At 31.7% G+C, this 22,522-nt stretch overlaps 1 protein-coding gene across 1 annotated transcript; it reads left to right on the forward strand.

The window, feature by feature from the left end:
• The first annotated feature begins 836 nt into the window (after positions 1 to 836).
• LOC149536623 (protein LURP-one-related 5-like) lies at positions 837 to 2,411 on the forward strand. Its single transcript, XM_089804606.1, has 3 exons — positions 837 to 1,331; positions 1,428 to 1,652; positions 1,733 to 2,411. Exons 1-3 carry the CDS (start codon positions 1,083 to 1,085, stop codon positions 1,856 to 1,858), a joined length of 600 nt encoding a protein of 199 aa, XP_089660732.1. The 5' UTR covers positions 837 to 1,082; the 3' UTR covers positions 1,859 to 2,411.
• Positions 2,412 to 22,522: the final 20,111 nt, after the last annotated feature.

Below are 22,522 nucleotides of genomic sequence, written 5' to 3' on the forward strand. Positions count from 1 at the left end.
ATCTATGTACACAAGCAAACTACTTTATGAGTTTCTTTTAAAGCCATGTTTGGTTCCCTATAGTGTATGCATATATCACTCAATTGAGACTTTTTTTGCACAAACAAATTTATTTGGTGAGCATCCTACCAATAGATCTCATGCATTATATAAGGCTATTAAAAAAAAAAAATTCTTCCAAAGTAACCTTCCACAACTCTTCAATGTACACATTGAACAACAAAATACGATTAATGATTTTGCTATGAGAATTTAATTGTGTGGTTCTTGAGTCAAATTCATTGACCAATATTTCATTAGTGATAGTTCACAAGAACACATCTTTCATAAGAATGAATGCAATACTTAGCACTCGTTGTATCTAAGCAAGAGTCGAAAAGGTAAAACACTAGACTTTCTTGAAATGCCTACTATCCCAATTCTACTCCATCTAAAATGTAGTTAAATATGAACTTTCAAAAGTTAAATTATATGACATCATGTGACATCATTATGATAATTTTCACGACAAACTAAACCCATCTTTGATTCATAATACTTGAAATCCCCCCCCCAAGTCGCCAACTAGTCTGAAAATGAATACCACTCATTACATCTCCCTTATGAATGGTACACTTAAGCGTATATCCGTCAATTTTTGTTTTGAAAGAACTGTTCATTTGTGGTAATGACATCCTCCCGTGTTTGTGGGTCTCACCATTACTCACTCACTTAGGTTGTGGCATCTGTTACCCCATGCTCGAATCCCTTTCTCTGCCAGCATCATCTATTTATAGACAAAATAATTTCTCAAAAAATAAAGTGCTTGCTCCCTTAACACCAGCAGATCAGAATAGTTCTCTTCTTTGGGAAAAACACGTTGTGAGGCTTGAAGCATTTCAGGAATCCAGTAGGAATGGCTACACAGCGTCCAAAAGGAATCTCACATTACACACGTGAACCGCGTGGTTGCTCGGCGAGTATTAAGCCGAAGCGAACATGGTACGTCTTTAACATATTTATTAGAAAGTTAGGGCGCAGCAGAATCAAATCATAACTATTTAACAAATTTGTTCTCTGATTATAAGCTGGGGACTACAAGAATGTCTCAAGTTCGTCCTCAATCTTTCATCTCATCTCCCCATGTTTGTATCGATCAACATTTTTGTTCAAGCTCATCTACCCACTTCACAGTTTGGAAGAAATCACTCTTATTTAATGGCAAAGGATTTACAGTTTTCGATTCAATGGGACACCTGGTTTTCAGAGTGGATAACTATGCATCCAATGTAAAAAACGAAGTACATCTCATGGATGATGAAGGCCAACTTCTTCTTACAATGCGGCGCAAGGTATTCTTCTCCATTCCTCTTATCAATATTATTCCCATCTTTTTTTTTTTTTTTTTCCTAAAATGGGGTCTTTAACATTTTGTTTGGGTCAATCAGAAATGGAGTTTTAGGAAGAGTTGGGAAGCATTCAGACAAGATCCGGTAGAGTCAAATAAGCCCAGATTTTGGCTTACAAAGTCTTTGGGGTTTTCAAATAAAACCATTGCCAACGTATTTGTGGATGGAAGTAGACAAATTAAGCAGCGTGTTTACCAGATTGAAGGGTCATTGTGCAAGTCATCGTTAACAATATTCAGTGCTTCCAGAGATATTATTGCTCAGGTATTTTCATTTGGTAAACTTTCTTTTATCTTATATTAGGAAGATTTGAAGAAGCTTATGAAAAATTTGTGTGACTGCAGGTTAGAAGAAAGGAAGCGAAATCGGACATAATGCTGGGGAATGATGTTTTGAGCCTTGTTATCAAAGAGGGAGTAGATCAGGCATTTGTAATGGGGCTGCTTATCATGTTTAACCAGATAAGCTAAGAGAATATTTTACTCAAGACGGCAACATGCAATTTGTTTTCTAACTTCAGAAAGGAAAGACGGACTGTTTCCGCCATTATCAAATCCTGCTGAAAAAATATGTCAGAATTGATGACAATCCAAACGAATACAGCGGGGACCTGTGAAGAGTACAAGTCATAACCGTGACGATCACGTTTTTGAACCAGCCTTGGATAAAAACCGAGTCTTCAATTGAGAATATTAATTGATGAAAGGTACATTGGGCTTTGTTGGAAACTCCTGCAACAAGTCCCCACTTGACAACTTTCCACCATCGTGTGCCATTCCCATGGTGGGAATAGTTACGTACTGTTCAGAGAGTGTGAATACAGCTCAGACTGCATGTAAACGGCAACGTACAATGTCTTTGAGCAAATTTTGTGCAAATAATTGAATCGACACATTTTTTTATTAATTTAGTGTCTAGCAGTTGTTTAACAGATTCATGCACACATATATAAATTAATCTTGTACTTCAGATCTTAAAGGATCATACAGATATATAAATTAATCTTGTACTTCAGATCTTAAAGGATCGTTGTAATGAGGAATTATGACTGTTAAAGAGGGCTTACATTTTAAGTTATAAAATTACGAACAATTTATGGAATAAAATAAGAAAATAATTGTTTTTAAAAAATTGTGTAATCATTGAAAAGAATGCTAGAAAAGTTAAATTAAGAGTCTTTATAAAGGTGCTATATTTTTGTAGCAAATGTTTTTATTATCTAAGGGTTTCAAATTGTTGATATCATTGTTTTCAAATTTTTGAGTGAATCTTGAATTTTAGACTCCAAGAACTATTTGTAAATCATTTCTTTATGGTGAAATAGTTTGAACCAAATGCCATAATTTGTTACGATGTTTTGGAGGGGTCAACTTCTGATTGTAGATGACATTAATGAGCCCAAGTAGCTACAAATTTGCTATTAACAAGAAATAACTACTATGTTGACTATCTAGTGAAGGGGAGGGTCACTCGTGGAATCACTTTATGTGGTAGTAAGAAGGATTAGCATGCTCACACTAGTATCCCCAATGATAAATGCCCACACTAGTATCCCCATTGATAAATTTAGACAAGAATGTAAGAATTGGCAGCATTTTAATGCATTGCAAGGTGCATCTTCTTATAATCCAATGTCAAAGCATAGTAGTACACCACCTCCAAAACAATATTGTCAATAAGAACTTTAATTTGTACTAAAAAAAAGGCACAAATAGAAGTGCACCATTTGCAAATTATTTCTCTATAGTGAAATAGTAAGAACCAAATGACATAATTTGTTACGTTGTTTTGGAGGGGCCAACTTCTGATGTTTAGATGACATTAATGAGCCCAAGTAGCTACAAATTTGCTATTAACAAAGTGAAGCCACAATAATGGTTTCCACTTTTTGGCCAACTTTGACACTGAAATAAGTATTTTCAAAATATCTTTATTTTCAAATGTGTATTACTAAAAAAACCATAAAGAATTTGAGGATGATGTAAACTAGTGATTTTTAGAATTTTACGTCTAGTTTCTAACACTATTTTTTTAAAAATCCAAACTGATTGAAGCCTCGTATGCTATCTCCTTCGAGAATTGGTATATAAGAAAAATCAACATTTTTAGAGAGTGATGGTTTTTTTTAAAAAAAATATGATAATGATACAATTCTTTCAAGGTTAGAATGGTAACATCAATACCTAGGCATTTTAGTTGGTTCTTTTCAATTTTGTTAAAAAAATTAGATTCTATTCAATGACAAAGTGTCATTAACGATAAATTAGGCATAGGTTGATTTTGACTGATATAATTTACTTTGTATAGATTGAAATGAATTTTTTCTTGTTTTGTTAGAAAGGCAACACACATACCTGGGCAAAAATATTTTAAAAATAAATAAATAAATATTTTTTATTTTTCTTGAGGCTTCAAACTAAGACTTGCGAGATGGCCAAATTGCATATATTCAATATAACAACAAATAAAACATCAGAATAAACAATGTATACTAAAATTATAGTGAATGGGAAGCTTATTCAAAGTAGAACAAAGTGGTATATTTAGTTTTTTTTAATAGCTATTTAGCCATTGTTTGAGCCCTGAGAAGGGCATAATTTATGGTGAAAAATCTAAAATTTGAAAAAATAAAAATTTAACAGCCTTCGATCGAAGCCTTTGGAAGGGCTTCGAATGAAGCCCCTTTAGTCAAAGCCCCTCATTCCATGGCACATGGCACCAAAGAGGCTTCGATCAAAGCCCCATTGGTATTTATGTAATATTATTCATTTATGTGCATGTAGCTCGTAAAAAAAAATTAGAAGATGAGAAACTATATGTTGAGCAAGGTTCAGGACATGAAAATGTAGTACAAGAAAATTCACTACATGAAAATTTAGGACATTAAAATTCAGAACGTGAAAATTCAAAACATAAAATAATGGAAATTGGAGAAGGGCCACGATCAATTGCTCCTATTGATATGGATGAACAATTAAGACTAGCTATAAGTGTAAAGAAAAATAACACACAGAAATTTAGATCATTTACTTGCAATGGATGTGGATAAATTGAAATCACTTATTGATATTAAGTCGTTAAGTCTTTCAAAAAATAGATCCTTGAATAAGATAGTAAAATAAATAACAAGTAAATTTGATGATTTGGAAACACCTGAGAAAGCCCAAGTAGTTTCTTGTGTTCTTATAGAAAAAAGCTTGCAAGAACCATTACAATTGTTGGGTGTAGACACAACATCCAAGAAAAGAATTTTTTTGAACATGCAAAGTGCTATTATTGAAAATCTTAAGAAAGGTTTAAGCTTTGTAGCGAAGACAACTCAAAGTAAAGATAAGATTGTGACAAGAAGAGCAATGTTGACATCTATTCTTAGTAGCAATCTACCTCAAAACATACAAATACCTTTAGTTTCATCACAGATTGGTTTTAGTAGAAAAACAATATCAAAATATGTTAAGAGAAGAATGGTTTTGGATGATAGCACTTTAGAAGGAAATTGGGTAATAATGTGTAGAGCTCCTCATTGTGATATAATTGATAATAGAATCAAAGATTTAGTAATATCATTTTGGAATGATAATACTCATCCTTTGTCAAACACTAGAGATGTTCTCAAATACAGAGTTAGAGCTAATCATTATGAACATCATACAAAACATTAGTTGAACGTAACGTGCACCATGAAATGTATGTCTCATTTTGTTGTACAAATCCTGATATAAAGGTTGGGCGAACATTATTTGAGAGATTAAAGCCATAGTATGTAAGGAGAAACAAAGTGTTTGAAACTTGTTATTGTCGTTATCATATTGAATTTAATCTTCATTATTAGGTTTACCGAAAGTTTGTAGAAGATACATTTGGTTATAATAATGCTTATCCTAGTAGACAAAGTCAATCTATTTTATGTGACAAAATAGATGATCATGTTGGTCAAATTAATTGTATTAAAGGAACATGTGACACATGTGTTGATTTGACTCTTTTTCCTTTGACAAATGATGATATTGATGTCACCAAAATAATAAATTGCAAGTGTTGCAAGTATGTAAGGAATGAAAATAAAATTGGGAAAGAAATGTAAAGATTGGAATATGTTGAAGAGGAGATAACTGTTGGAGCTTTGATGGATAGATTTAAAAGTTTGATTCAATCGTATATTCATCATTCTTTTTTGCAAAGTGGCAAGCACAACAACTTCAAACACTTAGATATAATTTTACACTTGGAACTATTTTATCAGTTGTTGACTTTGTAGAGAACTATTCTTTCATACATCAAAATACTACTCAGTCAAACTACTATTTTTTAGTTCATGCTACTATTATAGTATAGGTGTGTTATCGTCATGCACAGTTAGACTTGGATGGTGTTCAAAGCACATATGAAGCACACTCCATCAAGAAAGAATATTGTTTCTACATCTATAAGTGATGATAATGAACATGATATTCATTATGTAGAGCATTATTTGAGGACATTTTTTGCATATATGAAAGAAAGGGGCATAAGTATTGATAAACATTATGTATGGTCAAATGGGTGTGCTACACAGTTCAAATCATCCAAACCATTTTATACACTTTGTCAATATCATCGTAATGAAAACATAAAATATGTATGGAGTTTCTTTGAAAGTAGACATGGAAAAGGTGAACAAGATAGTGTTAGAGCTTGCATCAAACATCCTCTACAAAAGTATCAAATCGGAGTTTGTATAAATAATGCACATGATGTTGTTGAATGGTGCAAGACACATTTGGATCAAATGAGGTTGATGCATCATCAAGAATGAGTCAAGCAGTACCAAGTAGAGTCTTTTAGGAGATATCAGGTACATGTACATGCATAAGTATATATTTTTAATTTATTTAATTTATACATGTACACACACACATGTGTGTGTGTGTGTGTGTGTATTTCTCTCTAATATTTATGTATATATTAACTATGTTTGTTCAAGTGTTGATAGAAAAATTGTGCATGGTTGCAAGAGGATAGGAAAAACATGATCCTTTCATTCTATTATGAGTATGAATCAGATCAAAATTGGAAATTGTACGTGAGAGACTATTCATGTTTTTGTTGTTGTTGTATTGATGAGAACTATTTTGAATGCATCAACTAGGGTTATGGATATGTAGGTCCATGGAGTTTGGTGCCACTTGTTGTTACTGATACAATGAATGGCTTAGATGAAGATGAAAACTATGATGACATCCTTGGATTTCTTTAGATTGAACCATATCTCTGGACTAGTTCAAATTGGTAAGTATTTTTAATTTTAATTTTTTTATAAATCTCTATGTGTGTGTGTGTGTGGGTGTGTGTATGTCACAATGATAATTAAGCTCATACATATTTGTACATTTATGTATTTCTTATGTATAGGAGAAGTCTTTGCAATTCTTGGTGAGCCTGGAAATATAACATGAGTGAGTTACTATTTACTGCATTGCATTGCAGAAGGATGAAGTTAACTGAATCTTAAGAAAGTGATGGAAAGATATTCCTTGTAGGCTTATTTTTCAAATTTGATATATATTACACATAACTTACACATTAAATAATTATAAATATTATAAATATGTATGTACTCATTAAAATATATTAACTTTTAAATGCATGGTGTGTGCAGCTTCAATTGTTTTGGAGGGAACATATCTTAGGAAAATCATGTGAGTAAAACATGGAATTCACTTTGTTGATTATAAACCTGACAATAATATGCTTTAGTATAGTCACTATGTTATTGCTACCTCTGTTAATATACATCTAGCTAAACATCGAAGTGGATGATACAAGTGGAGACTAGATATAAAGGATCATGAAAGATTATTAAGTGTTCTCCATGAGCACGTGGAACCATTAGGAACCACTTGAAATATTTCATATTTAGTTCTTGCCTAGATATTTCATATTTATCTTCACTTAAGAGATATTTAAAATGTAGTTCATTTAACACATTTACGATTCATGTTAATTTCATTTTTAGTCCACTTATATATGCATGTGTTCATTTCATGTTTAGGATGATTACATGTGCATTCTTTTCATTTCATGTACAACTTAGGAGTTATAAACGTGTGTCTTTATGTTCATTTCATGTTTACTCTACTTATATATCCATGTGTTCATTTTATTTTTTGGATGGCTAAATGTGCATTCTTTTCATTTCATGTACAACTTAGGAGTTTTAAACATGTGTATTTATGTTCATTTCATGTTTACTCCACTTATATATACATGTACATGCATATATGAATTAATTTTATAAATACATCTAAACTCATTCCTAGGAGTTATATATGCATGAACATTTCATTTTCAATTATATGTTTACTCCACTTTTATGTTTAGCCACATGTACATGTTTAATGTCATTGTATGTTTATGTTTATTTCATGAAGTTAGGATTTATAAATGTGTATGTTCATTTAATGATTATATTTATTTAAAAAAAGTGTCTAGACTTACATATACATGCTTATGATATGTGTATGTTTATTTCATTTTAGGACTTGTATCTAAATAATAACAAATTGAATCACCTAAATTAGTCACATGTTCAATCATTTAGAAATTAAAACAATCACATGTAATTAATATCTAAACTATGTAATTGAATGTAGATCACAAATGTTAATCAATCACACATGTAATCAATATCTAAACTATATAATTCAATCAGTCACATATAACCATAAACTTAAAATTTAATCACTTAGAAATTAGACCAATCACATGTAATTAATATCCAAGCTATGTAATTGAGTGTAGATGGCAAATATAAACAATCACATGTAATTAATATCTATTTACTATGTCATTGATCAAGATCTCAAATGTAATCAATCACACATGTCTAATCATAAACTACAAAGATATATCACATGGAGCATAAAGTAGAAACATATATAAAATGTGTTATCATAAGAATCATATAAATATATGTCAAGTATCATAAATGGACCATAAACATGTGCATACACATGTCAATACATATAGAAATGTAAATTCATAATTAATATGTACATGTCTCTCTCAAATGATAAATGATAAACTAAACATATCATGTATGCATCCTAAACTAGAGAGTCGTCCAAGTGCATATGAATAGATTGACCCTCTAAGTGAGACTGATAAGGATCATGTGGTTTTGAAGTACCAATCAACCCCTAAAAATTTGGTGTACACAATAATTCATTATATATATATATATATATATATATATATATGAAAATTAAATTAATTAAAAAGTCTAAATTTAAATTTCACCTGAGCACTAGTGGGTGTCACATCCATTGTATGTGTACTCCTACTAGTAGTAGGTCTTATATCAAAAATGTCTCTCCTCTCTCCATGATTAGATCACAGACTAGAAGAAGTAGGCTCTGTTATCTGTGCCTAGAAAAATATTATTCATTGACAAATATCAATCCATGTATATGCACACTTGTGTATAGAATTGAACTATTATACAAAAAATAAGAAGAGACACTTGTGTTTGAGGAGCAAGATGATCATCCATGACACATGTTACATCTCTAATCATGTCAATCCTCTAAAATAATGAAGAGTGTAGAGGGGTGACCAATTGAGAAACAAGTGTTGTAGAGTCAATAGTATTATGACCAAATATCATCTCCATATATGATCCCACCCTAGTGCCAAACTTAATCTAACTCAAATGTCATAGTTTCTCATCCATCAGGAGTAATAGTAACATCAACAACTCATATACCCTCAATTGGATTTGTAGTAGACTATAGTGCATCTAAGTTCTTTGATGGGTGTTGAGCTGACTACTATGTCATGTGTTGTGCTGAGTGATTATCACCAAAGTCATGTGCACCCTGTTGTGCATCTCTAATCCTATATGCAACCTCCTATAAAGGTATCCTTTGAATATCAACAATGCATGAATATGCTTATAATAGATCATCTAAAAAATACAATGCCATATTCATATGTCTGTGCTCCCCACTAAGGCCATGTATAGCTCTTGGAGTAGGAAGACATGCAACTTGGTAAACCTCATCACTCGGCATGGTAGGTATAGTACTAGACGATGCCTCTAAAGATGATCTGTGTTGACTAGGTCTGCTCATAATATATCTATCTAGAGTTTCAGATGTAATGCTATTAGCAGTAGCTAAAATGTGTTTTATCTAGGGTATTTTTTAGTGGTGAATATTCACAATTTTGTGAATTTTAGAAAAAATTTGCTAGTAATTTGGCTAATAATTTAAGATTCAATGCAACCTAAATCGCTAGATTTTTATTAAATTTAATTCTAAGATATTTAAAATCACTCAATAATTTATTTTATTAAAAAATTTAAACTCAAAGATTCACCATAATATTCGATGCATGATTAGATTTGATTCACCTAAATATTATATATTATCAAAGAAATTAAAATTAATTCACCAATCCTTATCATAATTATTAGTTACTTTAGGGATATATTATCAATATTTGGTTTTCAATATTAGGCAAAAGCCTACAACACAATGATAACTTGTGAGCCTCTCATCTAGGAGGTCTTGAGTTCAAATTCACTTAACACATTGACAAAAAATCATAATAAATAACAATAATTAATCTAGGCTTTGGCCATTTACCGATCAATAAACTATATTTAGTTTTCACTATTGATTTAAAATATAATGTAATTATCCTCATAATTTCTATGAGATCAAACATGTTCGATTTTGATTTGTAATATTCCATGACAATTAGTGAACTTCCTATTATTATTGAGATTTGCCAATATTTTCTACTCAAAAATTATGATTCCAAAACAATCACCAATGTAAATAATCTTTAAAATAAAAAAATTGAGAGATTTACCAATAAAAATAATGAAAGATTCACCAATAATTTATATATTTTTCTGGAGGGAGGTTTCTTAATATTTTCCCTAGTTTTATCCTACCAATTGCTTCCCTCTAGAAAGTAATAACAACTCTATTTGTAGTAGTGGCCATCACTTGGGTCATAGCTATAGTCCTCTGACCCACTAGCTATCAAGGATCTTGTTGAGGATGACCAACCAAATGGTACTCATCACAATCTACAACTCTATCATGTCCCTGACCATAATATCCTGAAGATCTAAATAGTTGACATTGTGCCCCAAATGGAACTCTATGTATGCTAGGCAAAATATAATGGTATTTGGTCATTATTAAGATACCAACCATGTGCTATGATAAATTGAGGTTATATCATGCATGCAATTTGTGGCACAATGCATATTGTAACTTGATAGGTCTTCACCTGGGCTTGACCCTCATAAAATTGGAAAATCTCTCATTTGATAATCTCCTTTGGGACTAGGGTCTAAACCTGGGAAAAGGACATATCGCCGAAGACCTCTTCTCTTCAAGCTCTACAAAAATTGTACCAATAGACTGTGCTTAGAATGTAGTCTATGACCTCAATCTATGACTAAGATGATCTCAAAGAATCATATAGATCTCACAAATACCTCTATATAAATGATCAACAGATCTATCAATCAACTATTTGAGTTGTGTCATCGTTGTAGTCACAAAATGGAATATATTATATGGGTAAAAGGACAAACCTGTGTCACCTTTTATAAAGAAAAGTGATATCAGAATGTGACAGTTCAACATTAATGACAAAAAAAATGGTATTTGCGTTTAAAATATGAAGATGATGTAAATTGATGAAATGTGTAGAATTGTATGAATTTTATGCCTATAATTTTTATTATTTTTTTGACTAAGAATTTATTCATTTTATTTTATTTTGAAATCTCCTTTTTAACTGTAAAAAATATAGGATGTAGTTCCCGTCAAACAAGTATGTGCAAATCATCTTTTTTTGTTATGATTTGAAAATATTTTATAAATGACATGTATAGCTAGTGCACAAAAAAACAAATAATTATTTTTGACGTATATTTTCTTTGTTATAAGTACTCAAGTTCGACCTTGTCAGAATCCAACAGTTTTTTCCTCCTGTCAAAACTTCCCTATCAAATCTATACCTTCTTGAAAAAAAATTACATATTCATGAAAAGGATTCTCTCCTCTAGTGATAAATATATATTTTTTATTTTTTTGATATGATTTACTATTTTTTTTCATTTTTTGAGAGAGCATCTTCTGAAATGTTGAAATATTGACTTATAATATTTTTAGATTATAACATATTATAACTAATCAAAACACTCAAAAATTTATATAATGATGATATTGGATCTGGAATATATAAAAGGGTATTTTTAGTTTTTTTTTAACAATTGAGTTCTGATAGAGAAATGAGATTTGACCAAAACAGGTTTTTGTATCACAAACGGTGACACAGATCTATGCTTTTACCCATACATATCAGGAGCATTAAGATGAACATGTAGTCCCTGTCCCTATCCCTATCCTAGCCCCTAACCCTAAGGTTTCCCATGATCCAAAGGCTGCTCATGTCCTAGTCCCTGATCCTAAGGTTGCCCATGATCTAGTCCCTGACCCTCATCTCTATCATGTGATGTCATCTACATGGAAAACATGTGCAAATTAAATGTTAAGTAGGTCCTATTAAATGCTAATACCTATCCTATATGATAGAAATATGAAGGTAGACTATTAGGTGTCAATAGGTTATATTAGACATGTTGATATGTTACTTAATTTAGGTGTCCTATTAGTCCCTTAGAGGTCTACCCTATTAAGAGACAATCGGTATATTATGTCTTATTATAGGTTAATAGGTCAAGTTAGGTGTTAATGTGCACATAAAAATAAATTAAATGTCATCTACAAATAAGGAGAGAGTGAGGGGGGAGAGAGAGAGAGAGAGAGAGAGAGAGAGAGAGAGAGAGAGAGAGAGAGAGAGAGAGAGAGAGAGAGAGAGAGATCTTGATAGTAAGGAGAGAGAAAGTCAAAGAAGAGAGAGTGAGAGGAGAGAGATAAGAGAGAGTGAGGAGAGAGACAAAGTACATAGGAGAGATAGAGTAGAAGAGAGAGAAATTTTGAAGAGAGAGTGAGTAAGGAGAGGAGAGTGAATTTAAGGTTTAGGATTTAGGGCTTAGGGTTTTAAGGATTAAGATTTAGGATTTACAATTTATAGTTTAGGGTATATGATTAACTATTTAGGGTTTATGACTAAAGGATTAGGGTTTAGGTCTTACGATAAATGTACAATATTAGTTTAGGGTATAGGATTTACTATTTAGGGTTTAAGGTTATAGGATTAGGGTTTATGACAAGTAGGGTTTAGGGATTAGGGATTAGGGTTTAAGTTTTATTATTTAGGGCCCGTTTGGTTGCTAGAATACAATGGGAATAGGAATAGAAAATTAGAATTTGTTTTGTATTTTCTGTTTGGTGCATCAAATTGGAATTAGGAATAGGAATACGTATCCCCATTTTGAACCCAAAATGGGGTTATGTCCATTCCAAAAAATACTTATAATTGGAATAGGCCAATCCTATTCACATTTGTTTTATTCTTATTTGATAATAATTTTAAATCCACTTCATTGTGACAGGCCCTAATTTCATACTCTTGTTGAGCCTACACAACTAGTGATAATGAATCCATTTGTTCTGCTATAATAGATTGCTCACAATAAAAAATAAACTCAGATTTTTTATTACTTTACACCATACAGAAGCACTTTCAGAATTCTTCTTGATGTTGCAGGCATATTAAGAAATCTAGAATCTTCAAATTTATTACAATGTTGACAAAAACTTGACTAAAATTCATCTGATATTATCTATTTGCCTAAAACTATACACTTTGATATACTAATTTTAACTCCAGCTTTGATAGTGTAAATGGTGGAGTTTGAAAATCGATTAGTTTCAATTGAAAAAGAATATTGTTTGCTATAGCAATCTCATTGATAACATCATGTGCTAAGCCCATTAATCATAGGAAAATCACTGGCTATGATTGAAAATGGTGGCCAAGCACTATACAATAATACTGATTCACATCTTGATTTCCAAGACAATGTTGATCCCTATGGCCAAGACAACTATGACATATCGTGCCCTCCTTTTTAATTGCCAAGACAACATCAATCCCTTCATTGTAACTCTGCTATTCCAAATCATTGTTGACTAGCATTTCTCAGGCATTGCCTTACAGCTTAACCACAATTGTCCCCAACGAGATGCCACATTGTTCTACTGATGTATTTGTCCTAAGCAGCATAGAGTATTTCCACAAAGCAATTTCAATTGGTAGAAGGCATTGTGTACCACAGTCTGATGTATACTATTAAAAAATTTAAATAAATTAAATTTCTATTCTGTATTCTAATATTGTTTATGCACAACCAAACATAAGATTAGCATATTCTCATTGCCATTTTCCATTCCTATTCTCCATTCCCATCCCCATTCTAATTTTCAGTTCTAATTTTTGATTGCTATGCTTGCAACCAAATAGGCCCTTATGGTTAATGATTTATGGTTTAGGTATATGATTTACTATTTAGGGTTTAGGATTAGGCTTTAGGGTTGTGGATTTAGGATATCAGTTTAGGGTATATAACTTAAGGTTTAGGGTTTATGATTTAGGGTATACGATTTACTATTCTAGATTTAAGGATTAGGGTTCGGGTCTTTGGGTTTAAGGATTACCTAGGGTTTAAGGTTTAAGGATTAGGGTTTAGGGCTTAGGGTTTATGATTTACGATTTAGGGTATAGGATTAATTATTTAAGGATTACGGTTAAAGGATTATGGTTTAGGGCTTACAATAAATATGATGTTGATTTAGGGTATAGGATTTACTATTTAGGGTTAAGGGTTTTAGGATTAGGGTTTAGGGTGTAGGGTTTAAGATTTACTATTTAAGGTTTGTGATATATGGTTTAGGGTATACGATTTACTATTTAGGGTTTATGATTAGGGTTTAGGGCTTAGAATTTATGATATTAGTTTAGGGTATAGGATTTACAATGTATATTTTACAGTTATATTAAGATTTACTATTCTAGGTTTTGGGTTTAAGGATTAGGGCTTAGGGCCTAGGGTTTAAGGATTACCTAGGATTTAGGGTTTAAGGATTAGGGTTTAGGGTTTATAATTTAGAGTTTAGGGTATAGAATTTACTATTTAGGGTTTAGGGTTTTAGGATTATGGTTTATAGCTTAGGGTTTAAGAATTATGGTTTAGGGTTTAGTTTTTCCAACTATAGTTTTAACTATGTTTTTTCAACTATGGTTTAGATAGCTATATTTTTTCAACTATAGTTTAAATAACTATGTTTTTTCAACTAAAGTTTAAAAAGAAATATATTTTTTCAACTATACAAGTTATATTTGTCTAATATTTTCTATCCACTTAGTACTAGATATTTGTTTTTCATTTTCTATTGACCTAGAGTTTTTCGTTTTTCATTTTCTATCTAGACAGAGTTTTTCATTTTTTAAAAACTTGTTATTTTTTCCAACTATAGGATTAACTATGTTTTTCCAATATTTGCTAACTATATTGTTATGTTTAAAAGTATGCAACATAATAATTTTTTTTTCTAAAATTGCATAAAAGTAACTACAATTTAATATGTAAACATAAAACTAATTAAGAAATATTAAATAACTATGTTTTTTCAACTATACTTTATATTTTTCCAATACTTTCTAACACTTAGTGCTAGATTTTTGTTTTATGTTTTCTATCGACCTTGAGTTTTTCGTTTTTCATTTTCTATCTAGACCTAGATTTTTTCATTTTGTAAACCTATTATTTTTTCCAACTATAGGTTTCACTATGTTTTTCCAATATTTACTAACTATATTGTTATGTTTAAAACTATGCAACATAATAATAAAATACTAATTTACATATTTAACTAACTACAATCTAACATGTAAACATAAAACTAATTAAGAAACATTAAATAACTATCTTTTTTCAACTAAATTTAAAAAATAAATGTGTTTTTTCAAATATATTTTACATTTTTCCAATATTTTCTAAAACCTAGTACTAGATTTTTGCTTTTCATTTTCTATCGACCTAGAGTTTTTCATTTTCCATTTTCTATCTAAACCTAGAGTTTTTTGCTTTTAAACCTATTCTTTTTTCCAACTATAGGTTTCACTATATTTTTCTAATACTTGTTAACTATATTATTATGTTTAGAACTATGCAACATTATAAAAAATTACCAGTTTACATAAAGCTAACTACAATTTAACATGTAAACATAAAACTAATTATGAAATAACTGAACTTTCATTAACAAATAACTAAAATTTCATTAAAAATAACTAAAAATTCATAATAAAAAACAATTAAATATTCCTTCAAGAACACAAAAATGAAAAAAAATGTTGGAAACTTATAATTGGAACAATTTTATTTTTTTGTCATTAATGTCAAATCTATGGATGAGACATATTACTATCTAATCTAAATGTCATATCTATTTGATTGATGAAGAGGGTTTGAGAAGTTACTCATAATTATAGCACCTAGAGGAAACGTTGAAGCTATGAAAGAAAGCTACAATGGACATTTGATTAGATAGAATTTGATAAAGCAAAGTAATTGTTTATGTCAAGAAAGATAAGCCAAGTCAAGAAAAAGGGTAAAATGCTAAGGAGTGTCGAGTAATGCTAGTGTCAACTGAGCTATAGTTAGTGCCGAGAAAATCTAGTGTTGACCTAACATTAGAATCAACTAAGCAAGTTAGTTGATACCAAACCAGAAATATTTATAGCGACCAAGTATTTCAGTGTTGATTAATTATTAGAATTTAGGGATTATTGAGTGACAATAAGAGAACAAAATTCAAAGAAATTGTCAGATCAAGATGACTCAGTTGATTTCTTAGGAGATGTAAAACATGTTGAAGATAAGATTGATGAGGTAGATCATTAAATCAAGGAGGTAATTCGGTAAACTCCTAATAGACAGAATCTAGAGAATTTTTTAGAGGATGAAAAAGAAGATGAAAAAATACATTAAATCAGATTGAATTTGATTGTAAACCTGAAGATCTATGGTAGATGTAGAAAATAGTAAAGCTCGAATTGCCTATTTAATGAGATAAAAAATCAAACATTTGGTGTCATGTCTAGTCAAGCCCAGCTGAGCCCAACCACTATGCGTATGAGCAAGTTTGTATTTGGAGAAAGGCATATAGAGAAAGGTTGATCAGAAACACACAAGTGTGTGAATGTGAAGCTAAAGGAGAAAGCTTGAAGATATGATGATGTTATTGATAAGTGAATTACAATAGAAGGCTTAAGTGTTGATAAGAAGAGTGGACTAATTTCTTGAAAGGTGTCCACAAAGATCAAGATCAAAGATGACAATGAAAGGCTTATCAGTGAACTAACATAAGGACATAACAAAGATCTAAACCAGAAAAAGTGAGTTTTGATCACACAAATCAAACCTACTATTTTCTTCTTATAATTGTAAATAGTTTCTATTGAAATCCTTTCAACAAAGGTTGACCAAATAGTTATTTGAAGACTTAACAGTTTGTGTATATCCTTTAACTGGGTGACATTCTAAATGGAATGATCAAAGTCCTCTTACAATGCCACTCCTAATAGGGTGATTAAATCCTCTAACTAGGTCACATTTAACAGTGTGTATTGTAACCTTTAACAGGGTTGGCTTTTAACAGAGCTCACTTCAAAAGAGTGAAAAAGAGTGACATGTTGCTTGTGGTTTTTCACAAATTGAGTTTCCACATAAAATCCTAGTGTCAAACCGTGATGAATGTTTACTTTTGATAATTTTTCCATTATGCAATGCAAGTTATGTTTATGATATTTTTCCAGTAGAGACCAAGCAATAATAGGATAAGTAGGACAATGAAGTGTTTAATGTTTAATTGTTCAAGTGGTACATATAGACCTTGAGTAACTAATTCACTCCCCCTCTCAATTATTCTACACATTTCTAACAATTGATATCAGAGCTTGATGCTTACAAAGAAAAGTTTGAAGTTACTTAAAGCTAAAGAACATGATGAACAAGAGAGATTTACCCAAGTTGAACAAGGAGAACTTTCCTACATGGCAGACCCTGATGAAGCTACACATGTCTAGTATCAATGATGCTACTATTAAGTTTCTGGATAATGAATATGTAGAAGTAACAACTTCTCTTCTAATTGTTGAAGAAATGAGACAAAAGTTAGATCATAACCAAGAAATGTTGGAGATTTCCTCCGCCTTAATCTATGTTGAATTTGTATACCTAAAAGATTTCAATCCTGCAAAGAAGATGTGGGATAGATTGAAGACCATACATGGAGGTGATGACAATGTTTTAAGAGCCAAACTATAAATCTTGAGAGGAAAATTTGATGACATAAGAATGATGGAAGGTGAGAACATAGTATAATACTGCAAAAGAATAAAAGAGGTTGTTAATGCTATTTGAGGTGCAAATGGAGAATCAAAGATGAAATAGTAATAAGTAAGGTATTGAGGACACTACTCCCTATCTATGCCATTAGATTCTCTGCAATCCAAGAGCTCGGATGAACACTAGGTAGCAACTTGACCTTCAAAGGTGTAATTGGTAGACTTACTACTTTTGAGATGTCTAATTTTGATAACTACACAGCTGCTACCATTGAATATTCTTTCAAGTCACAACTTATTCTTAGCAAGAAGAAAGGAAAACATGTGAGTAGTGAAGTGATAGTTTTGATGATGAGATTGATGAACTTGAATCCCTCATCATGAAAAGGTTTAAGGAAAATTACCTATCATTTTTTTTTCATGCAGCAAAGTTGTTCATATTATTGCTAGATGCCTTGACATAGAAGATTAGGATGAAAGGAAGGAAAAAGAGTACATTAATAAAGAAGAGATGACAAAGACTATAGGAGAAGCAAGGATGAAAAAGATAAGAAATTTTGTTATATTTCTGAAGAAAAGACTGCTAATGAATATAAGAGTAATGATGATGAAGTTTTTTATGTTGCTATGAAAGAAGATTCTGATGAAGATGAGAAAACTACATTAATTCCTTATGTGAAGAAAAGTGATGGATAATTGATAGTGGATGTTCTAATCATATGACTAGTGATATTTGGTTATGGAACAAAAGATTATGTCATGTTAACATTGACAATTTCATGAATATCAACAAGAGGAAGAAAGTAAGAGGATTACCTAGACTAAAGAAGCTTGACAATGCTATGTGTAAAAAATGTCAATTCTAGGAAAGATGACAAAGTCTAGTTTTAGGAGAAAAACATATATTACTAGAGATATTTTAGAATCGATTCATATTGACCTATGTGGACCCATTGGTGTTAAAAGTTACTATGGAGATCAATATTTCATTCTATTTTTAGATGACTATTCTAGAATGATGATTGTGATTTTTCTTAAAGCTAAATTTGATTCTTTTCAATTATTCAAGTGGTATTTACCTAGAGTTGAAAAAGAAATAGGGAAGAGTCTGAAGTGTTTGAAATTTGATAAGGTAGTGAATTCATCTTAGACGAGTTCAATACATTCTGCAATGATAAATGAATCAAAAGATAAATGTCAGCACCAAGGACCCGTCCTTAGAATGGGATAGATGAAAGAAGAAACATATCAATAATAGACTATGCAAGAACACTAATGATGGAGAAGAGTATGTCACAAAAATATTGGAGAAAAGCAATTAGTAATGTTGTATATACCTTGAATAGAGTACAAGTCAAGAAAGGTACAAATGCTACACCTTTTTAACTATGGTATGGTTATGCTCCAAATGTTAAATATTTCAAAATATTTGGTAGAGATGTTGTATACTGAAAGATAATAGGAATGGAAAGCTTGATGCAAAAAGTGATGAAGGCATATTCCTAGGTTATCCCACTAAAAGAAAAGCTTTTTAATGTTTAAATTATAACACTAATGAAGTTGTGGAAAGTGAAAATGTGAGAGTTGATGAGTTTACAAAAAGAGATGATACTTCATGTAATGAAGAACCTGAAGACTATAGTACATTCATCTATGTGGATGATGATGCTCCCAAAACTCAAAGTGAGTATACAAGTCAAGCTACAAGTTCCTATTAGCTAGGAAATGATGGAGTGCATACGTGAATTTTTGAACAACAAAGAGTGGGTGCCGAGCAATAGATTGAAGATGCCAAATAATAGACAAGAAATGTCGACCATTAGATAGTGGATGTTGAGCATTCATAACCTAAACCAGAACCTAAATAAGGAAGAGGAAATGAGCTTGAGATTATTTTTCTAGATGAACCTAAAGAAGAACCAGTAAGGAAACTACCTGTGTTAGCAAAATATGTGAGAAGACATCACAAAATTGAAAAAAACATTGGTGATACTAAATCAAGTGTAATGACAAGAAGAAGACTCAAAGACAATACATGCTTAGTTTCTAAGTTTGAGTCCAAGTTAATAAAGGATGCCTTAGACAATGAAGATTGGATTCAGGCAATGAATGAAGAAATTGACTAGATTGAGAAGAACAATTCTTGGAATTTAGTACCAAGACCTAAAAACTAAAATGCCATTGGGACAAAGTAGGTTTTTAGGAACAAGCTCACTGAAAATGGTGAAGGAAAAATAAATAAGGTAAGACTACTATGCAAGGGTTATGCACAAGAAGGAGTTAGAACTCTACATGCATACTCAACTTACACAATTTTCAAGGTATATCAAATGGATGTCAAATTTGCATTTTTAAATGATATACTATTAGAATTCTTTAGAATAACTGATAGGGGGGGGGGGGGGGGGGGGGGTGAATCAGTTATTCAAGGTCTAAATGCTCTAATAGTCCTTTTTCTCAAATTATAATGAGCCCATTGAACTATTCATCCATCCAAGCTTAAAACATCCATCTTAGCAAGTTACAGCAAATCAACATACAGGAATAAAACATGCAAGATTAACACATGACACAATGATTTACGTGGAAACCCAATTTGGGAAAAACCACCAGTAACATGCTACTCAATTCTCACTCTTTTGAAGTGATGCCCTGTTAAAGGCCTGCCTTGTTAAAGGTTTACAACACACTGTTAAATGTGACCTTGTTAGAGGATTTTACCACACTATTAGGAATGGGCCTTGTCAAAGGACTTTGGAACATTCACTTGGAATATCACCCTGTTAAAGGATTTATAACATGGCTATTAAACCAACCTAAGTCCATAGGATTTTGACTAACTGTTACAATTGCTAGAGAGTAACAATAATGACTTTTGATCTGATACAACTTACAACATATCTTACAGATTACAGATCACACTTTAGTTCAATCCTTTTCTTGGCTTTAATCACTACGACTTTTGACAGCTTATTTTCCTCTTAAGCTTTGTCTCCTTGAGTCTTTTTGATCATTATACCAATGCAATCATCCTCGTGGTCATCTATCGAAATAGAGTTTCTATGCTTTCTTTCTCCTTAGCACCTTTTTCAGCACTTCGTGCTTTCATGCTTGACCAACTACTTGTTTCGTGACCTTATGACTCCTTAAATAGAAATTTGGAATAGCTTTCCCGCTCGATTCTCCCTCTCCAACTTTAGGGTTTCAATAGATTAGGTAGGATATAATGTATCTATCCCATATCTCATCTTCATCTAGAAAATGTTTTACATGGAGTTCTGTGCCACCAGCTCATCATTCTTATCTTCTATTTGATTCACAAAATTCTAGATAACAACCTTGTCCGCTAAGATCTAGTGAATCTTCGACTCTTAAAATAATGTAGCACCTCAGTACTATTGGTTTACTGATGCTCAAAACCCTCTATATTACTCGGCTCCTATATTCTACTCGGCATTTGATCTTCTCTCGACACCTGATCTTTGCTCGACACCTAATCTTTACTCGAAACTTGATATTTACTCAGAACTTGGCACTTGAGATTTAATCGGCACTTAAAAATTGCTTGGCACACTCTTTAAAGGTGAACTTGCTCGGCTTCAACTAAGAATCTATTCGGCACTAACTAGCTTGCTCAACACTCTCTTATGAACTTAGTTAGGCTTTACAAATGACTTTGCTAAACCTTACATCTTTGATGTGTTTAAGTGTCTCCATTCTCTGTGTCTTAGAATATGTCATAATACACTATTTCATCAATGGTTTAGCTAATCCTTGTACTTTATTACAACATCATAACTTCAACCTTTCTCTAGGTGTTCTAGTTACATCTTATTGATTGCCACCTCCTTGTCAATCAACTAATTGATTGTATTTTGATCACTAAAGCGATTGTCATTCCTGCAAGTAGCAAGTTTGACATCAATGACAAAACAATGATTGAAAACATTCTTTACTAGTTCCATTATTCTTCATTCATGATCTCTTCAATCATTTCCAACAATCTCCCTCTTTGGAATTGATGGCAAACCAAACTGATCAATTGATCAACTTAGTTTCCACCTCCACCAAAATTACATACGTTTTCTGCTACTTTCTGCTTTTCCCTCTTTATTGCTGCATCCTTACTATTGATCTCATATATCTCTCTCTTTCATATATATCTCCCTCTTGCTTTGTATAGATCAGTTTTCTACATATATCTCCCTGTTTGACATAAATGCCAAAGATGTAACATCTTTAACATGTAAAATATAAGCTTTACATCTCATGTTTTCTCCCTTTGTCACCATGCTTGTGACTGATTTGGAGTTCTTGCTCCTGCTATCATCCTCTGCATCATTCTTTCAATATTTCATTGATTTGATCCTGTTGATGCAGGGCAGCTTCTTTGTTACTTTAAATTGCTTGAGGTATTACCCCCAACTTGCCTCTTAGATATTCATAAGTATCCTTGGGCAATGTTTTGGTGAAGATATCTGCAGTTTGTTCCTTTGTGTGAATGTACTCCATCTTCACTTGTTTGTCTTCTACCAATTCTCTGACATAGTGATATTTGATTGCAATATGCTTGGTTTTTGCATGCATTACTAGATTCTTGGATATGTTTATAGCACTTGTATTATCACAATACAATATCACAGGTTTGGTTACCTCTTCTTTCATTCCTTTCAGTAAATGTGTGAGCCACACGATGTTTGTGCAATTGACTACAACTGCCACATATTCTGATTTTGTAGTGGACTGATATGTGCATGTTTGCTTCTTGCTAGTCCAAGTAACTAGTCTTTTACCTAAAACTAACGCTTCTC

Source organism: Cupressus sempervirens, chromosome 10 (genome assembly GCF_028749045.1).
Source record: "Cupressus sempervirens isolate cs-2001-9-10 chromosome 10, ASM2874904v1, whole genome shotgun sequence".
NCBI classification, from domain to species: Eukaryota; Viridiplantae; Streptophyta; class Pinopsida; order Cupressales; family Cupressaceae; genus Cupressus; species Cupressus sempervirens.

Coding starts and splice junctions, on each gene's coding strand:
- LOC149536623 (XM_089804606.1), top strand. CDS start 1,083: ATGTCTCAAGTTCGTCCTCAATCTTTCATCTCATCTCCCCATGTTTGT. Junction 1,332..1,427: donor TTCTTACAATGCGGCGCAAG/GTATTCTTCTCC, acceptor TGGGTCAATCAG/AAATGGAGTTTTAGGAAGAG. Junction 1,653..1,732: donor CCAGAGATATTATTGCTCAG/GTATTTTCATTT, acceptor GTGTGACTGCAG/GTTAGAAGAAAGGAAGCGAA.